This window comes from Pinus tabuliformis, chromosome 5_1 (assembly GCF_031772625.1).
Source record: "Pinus tabuliformis cultivar Carrire ecotype Pingquan chromosome 5_1, CPIR1, whole genome shotgun sequence".
NCBI classification, from domain to species: Eukaryota; Viridiplantae; Streptophyta; class Pinopsida; order Pinales; family Pinaceae; genus Pinus; species Pinus tabuliformis.
In genome coordinates this window covers 457,236,989-457,242,568 of record NC_142305.1, presented here as the reverse complement: position 1 = coordinate 457,242,568, position 5,580 = coordinate 457,236,989, and the positions used below count along the sequence as shown (strand labels likewise).

Sequence of the window (5,580 nt, the reverse complement as noted above, 5' to 3'; positions counted from 1 at the left end):
ACTAGATACATTGGTCACACTGTTTAGAAATAGAGAAACTAAATTGATACTGATATATTAGAAGATGATGACATTGATTACCTTATAAGAAAATATCCATTCAAATGTCATCAAAACTATAGACACATACTTAATGTTGTAAATCGAATGATATGTTATGATAGTACATTCTTTGGAAAAATATTTGATTACCATTTCATAACAAAGTTTAAAAATAGAGGAACGAACATGAACATGGACTGTCATGGATAGAAAATGCTCCAATATATGGAAAACAAAGCAATCCAGAAATTGAGAACTTTCTTAACAATTACATAACTTGTGATACAAATCATTTGGAGCCAAATGTTACTAAATTGCATAAACATCACAATACAAGAAGTTGTAAGAAGCAAAGAGATTTAGATTGTAGATAAATTTTCGCCATGTCACCATTGAAATTAGTAATGATCATTCAACCAATCAATGTACTGAATAAAATACTCAGAGAAATCAATATCACTTTTGGAATCACAATCTTGTACGGTTTCATCCTTCAATGCATTTAGCTAGTGAAGTCTCCACCACTTATATCTATCATTGTCATATCTAAGACCAGAAAATATTTTCAGTGTTAATCTAGAGTATAGTGGGACTATTGCTTCCCGACCATAAACTAGCTTGAGAGATGTCTAACTAGTGGCTCTCTTGTATGATGTTTTATACACACCTAATATTGCTAACATTATATCATTTGAGTCATCTTGGTTTATTCCACATATATTGATTAATACTTGATGCAATGTTTTGTTGAAGGACTCAACTGCTTAATTAGCTTGTGGATGATAAGCTAGAGTTTTCAATTATCAACAATGATTACATTAAAAACATGTGTTTTTTGTACAATTAAATTTTGTGATTATGTTTAAAGCGTATTTTTGAATGTTATATAGAGTATATACAAGATTAAAATAAAATATTTTATATAACATGTAGATTGAACATTTTATCAAGGAAAATTAAAATGATTTTTTGGTTACCAACATAGATCTATTTTAAGTACGGATCTAACATTAACTAAGAATGATCAAATTACTTGACATATAAACTTCTTTACATTGTAAAATACAATGTGTTATTTTTTATTGTTTAAATTGTATTTTTAAAGTTAAATGAAATAAATATAAAATCAAATAAACATATTAGCTATAAAAAATTAATTTTTTCTCTCACATATATATAATTGTTTTTAAATGATATATAATATATAAACCATTAACATTAAAATTGGACATACTTCGGTTTCGAGATCTTTCTAGGAAGTTTCCGCACTGTTCTTTACCGTTGTACAAATAAGCAGTTCATACTTCGGTTTCGAGATCTTTCTAGGAAGTTTCCGCACTGTTCTTTACCGTTGTACAAATAAGCAGTTCTCCGGCTTAATTCCACAATCACATTAGAGACCGAGGAAACATCTCCTCTGCTACTGAATTTCTTTCTTTTGCACTTTCGAGCTGCCGATTCGTGGCCAGATTTGAAGAAGAATTACAAAGCGTTTTTCCTCTGCTGTGCTAGGGTAAAGAGTTGCAGAGCATTTTCTTTCTTTTGGTTGGAATTTGAAAATGGCAGCCGTTGTGGGCTCTGAATACTGGTGCCACATATGCAAGGAAATAATACACAATGTAATTGGAGAAGAGATCTGTTGCCCTAGATGCAATGAAGGGTTTGTTGAAGAAATCGAAGGTGGACGGACTCAAGAAGCTCAGTCCCGGTCTGGTGGCTCTGATTCGACCCGAAGGGAAAGGATCTTTATCGCTGCTCGGGAGCCTCAGGGCCGAAGGCCTGCGATGTTTGTGGTTGAAAGGTCACCGATTCTTCACTTTCTGCAACCCCTGGGCGCTACAGTGGTCAGGAATCGAGTATCGGGAGGTACTGAAAGAGTTCTTTTAATGAACCCCTTTGCTCTCCAGCATGAAGATGACGAGGAAGGGAGCCTTTTTGTGCCCATGCCTGAGGCCTCCGGTGACTATTTCATGGGACCGGGGCTTGACTGGCTGATCCAACGCCTTGCAGAGAACGACGCGAACCATTACGGCACACCGCCGGCTTCGAGGTCTGCCGTTGAGGCCATGCCCGCTGTGAAAATTTCTGAGGAGCACCTCAACTCTGGCTTGTCGCAATGTGCTGTTTGTTTGGAGGAGTTTGAACTGAGAAGCGAGGCACGTGAGATGCCATGTAAGCACCTTTTCCATTCTGATTGCATTCAGCCGTGGTTGAAGCTGCACAGCTCGTGCCCCGTGTGCCGGTACCAGATGCCGGTCGATGACGAGGATGATGACGCGGAGAAACGGCAAGCGGAGGAGGCCAATTCGTCAGAGGAGAACAGAAGGGACGGGTCTGACAGACAGGCGAACACGTCAGATTCGGAGGGCAGACACAATGGCCATGCTGGCAGTGAGATGAGAAGGGAATTTTCTCTGGCAATTCCCTGGCCACTTATCAGGTCCCTGTTTTTGTCGAGACGTGGAAGGGATGGGCGGAACGGGCAAGAAGGGGCTCCTGTTGGTGAGCCGTCTTTGGATTAGATATTTCGAGGCCTCACTGTAAATAGCTTTCATCGTAGAAATCTTAGATCTACTTTTGTGGACTGAACTTCTGCCCTGCTTATATTTCGTATGGGCTTATTACATCTTTGATATTCAACTGCCAGGTTAGTATTTTATTCTCTTTTTTTTAAAGAATTATTCGCATTGTTTCCGACAATGTTATTGACTGCCATCATTTTATATATCAGAAGTAATAACTTTCACAGGAGAAAATTTTCACAAGAAGAAAATGGACAATTACATGAGTTCAAGAAATCTGTTCAAGTAATAATTTTCACAGGAATAAGAAGGACAAAATTTTCACAGGAAAATGGATAATTACATGAGTTAAAGCAATCTTCACAGCAATCCATTGATTTATTTATTTATTTTTAAGGATTTTGTTATTTATTATTTTGTTCCTTTCTTAACGAATCCAGACTTTTGTAATGAATCCAGACTTTTGTAGTTTCTCAGAATTTTAGAATTCCTAAGTCCTTGAGGGTTTTTTTCTTTTTGAATTATTTTAGGGCTGTAGTTTACCTGTTTCATGTTTTTTAGGTTTATTTCTTTCTGAATTATTTTAGGGCTGTAATTCAACTGTTTAATGTTTTTAGAGGTTGTTTTCTAATTATTTTAGGGTGGTAATTTAACTGTTTTATGTTTTTGGAGGTTTTTTTGACATGTTTATTCAGATATTCAACAAAAATTTGGAATGGTATCATAATTATATTCAACAAAAATTGGGAATAGTATCATAATTATTTGTCCAGAAGAAATTTGTTACTAATAATCATAATTTTAATTTATAAACTTTACACCATTTAAATATTTCAAATTTCAAAAAACTGAATCCATTTATATATTCTGGATATATTAAAAAGAGATTTCAAACCTCATAAAAACACAATCTAGCTCAGTTTTTTAACTGAATACCGAAAAAATTTCAATATATAGAACATTCAGGAAACGCCATTTTTAGGTTTGTAGAATTCTGAATCAGTCAGAACTCTGGCCTAAATCTGAATCTCTGAAACTCTGGCTTCAAGGATTACTACACAAATACCTAATATTTAAATATATCTATTATTTCAATTTTCGTATTGTTTCCAGAATTCTGGAGTTTCATATTGTTTTTAAAATTAAAATCTCCGAAATCTGAATCTGTGGGCACTATGGTCTGAATGGAGAACCAGTGAGAACTCTAGAAAGATACGCAGATAAATATCTAAGTTTTTAGATTGCCTTTGAATTCTGAATCAGTTAGAACCCTGGGTGTTTAAACTGTCGGGAGAGGAAGGATTTGTTCAGTATGTGGTCAACCAATAATACAATTTATTGCTTGTCGATCTAGTCAACCATAACTACTACATTGATCAAAATTTGAATAAATACTAAAGTTCCTTTATGGTGAACTAAGATAATGACTGGGGCAACCATTAAGAAGAGTAGCTATGTGGAAATTTTGTATGATTTTTAAAAAATTGGTGGAAATCTTTGGAAAGTAGTGGAAATTTTGATATAATTTAAAAAAAAATTATTTGAAATTTTAGAAATCTAAATTACCGTTGTCAAATTTCAAATTCAAGATTTAAGCTGCCCAAAAAATTGTTGATGATGCTAAATCATTTTGAATCATAAAATTTGAATAAAAGATGGAGTTTACCAAGTTGACTGAAACTTGATGACAAAGCGAGTGATACTGTACGAAAGCAAGTGATACTGTACGAAACTCAGAGCGAAAGAGATGCATGCTTTCTGTCAGTTATATTAATGGGCAGGAACTCAGTTCCAGAGGATGTTTTTTTTTAAATCCAAGTTATAGTTGTTAAACTTCTAAATTTTAGGTGTCTTAGATGTTTTTGATGGTGCTGAAACTATTTCCACCATCAAAAACATGATTCAAACACTGTCTCTACAAAAAATTTTGAAATTTTTTTACTTGAATTCCAACCACTTTTAACCGTCCAGATAATTCCTCTGCTTCATTAACAACTCCCATTGCAGTACTTTCCCAAACATATTTCATGAGCGACATTCTCTGATTTAGAAAATATCTACATTCTTTGATTCAGACTTTTGCATATATTCATTGAAAACATTTTTTTAGACACATGACAAAAATATTCGTGAAAATTGGTATAAGACTTGCCAGTCAGCAGTTTTCAAAATTGAACTCTTCCTAGCCCTTCTTTGGGCTCTTGGCCCTTCCTAAAAGAGCTAAAAAATTTACACTTCCAAAAAAATTTAAAATATCAAAATCACTTGTCAATTACAAAAGTTAGATTAAATTTTTATATTTCAAAATAAGGGAAATATTTTTAATAACCTTTCAATACTTTTTTAAGCTTAGGATAATTTCAAGTTTGTACTAGCACATAAATCACTCTAATTAGTGATAGTTTAGTAGAAGAGACCAATTAAAGTTTAAATGTCCTCCTACAATTTAATAGTTATGCCATGATTTTGAGACGTTCCTTGAGGTCCCCAACTTACCCCAACATGATGCAACTTGCAACAATAATACATGCAATAGCCATGGTACTTTTACACCTAGGAGAGGGCAGCATAGCACATTGAATAACCATTCAACAACTATGCACGTGCTCTCGCTCCTTCATGATTATCCTTGGGTGCTCTTTCCCTGCATCCATTTTTTCCATTTTCATTGAATTGAAACCCATCATACACAGAAGGAAAGTTATCGTTTGATGCTAGACTATAAGGTATTTTTCATTATCCTCCTCATATCTTCATTAACATTTGGTTTTTCATTCTATGGATTCTTTAATTCAACACTCCTTGAAGTAATTGCAACGTTTATGGTCACACAATGTATCATGGGCACCATAGAATCCATACCCCAGGAAATCAACATTGTGGCTAGATACCCTGCAACTGCTTGCCATCCTTCCATTCTAGGAATGGGTGGTGGAGTTGTTTTCTACATTGTTAATGGTCCAAATTTTTATTGTCATAATTATATGAATCTACCAACTATGAAAAGAATGTCTAT

At 34.4% G+C, this 5,580-nt stretch overlaps 1 protein-coding gene across 1 annotated transcript; it reads left to right on the top strand.

The window, feature by feature from the left end:
• Nucleotides 1-1,327: 1,327 nt before the first annotated feature.
• LOC149165460 (E3 ubiquitin-protein ligase RING1-like) lies at nt 1,328-2,701 on the top strand. Its single transcript, XM_089431143.1, has one exon. The coding sequence runs from the start codon at nt 1,602-1,604 to the stop codon at nt 2,562-2,564; it is 963 nt and encodes a 320-aa protein (XP_089287269.1). The 5' UTR covers nt 1,328-1,601; the 3' UTR covers nt 2,565-2,701.
• The last annotated feature ends 2,879 nt before the right edge of the window (nt 2,702-5,580 follow it).

What these genes read in the sequence shown, in the direction of transcription:
- LOC149165460 (XM_089431143.1), top strand. Translation starts at nt 1,602, where the DNA reads ATGGCAGCCGTTGTGGGCTCTGAATACTGGTGCCACATATGCAAGGAA.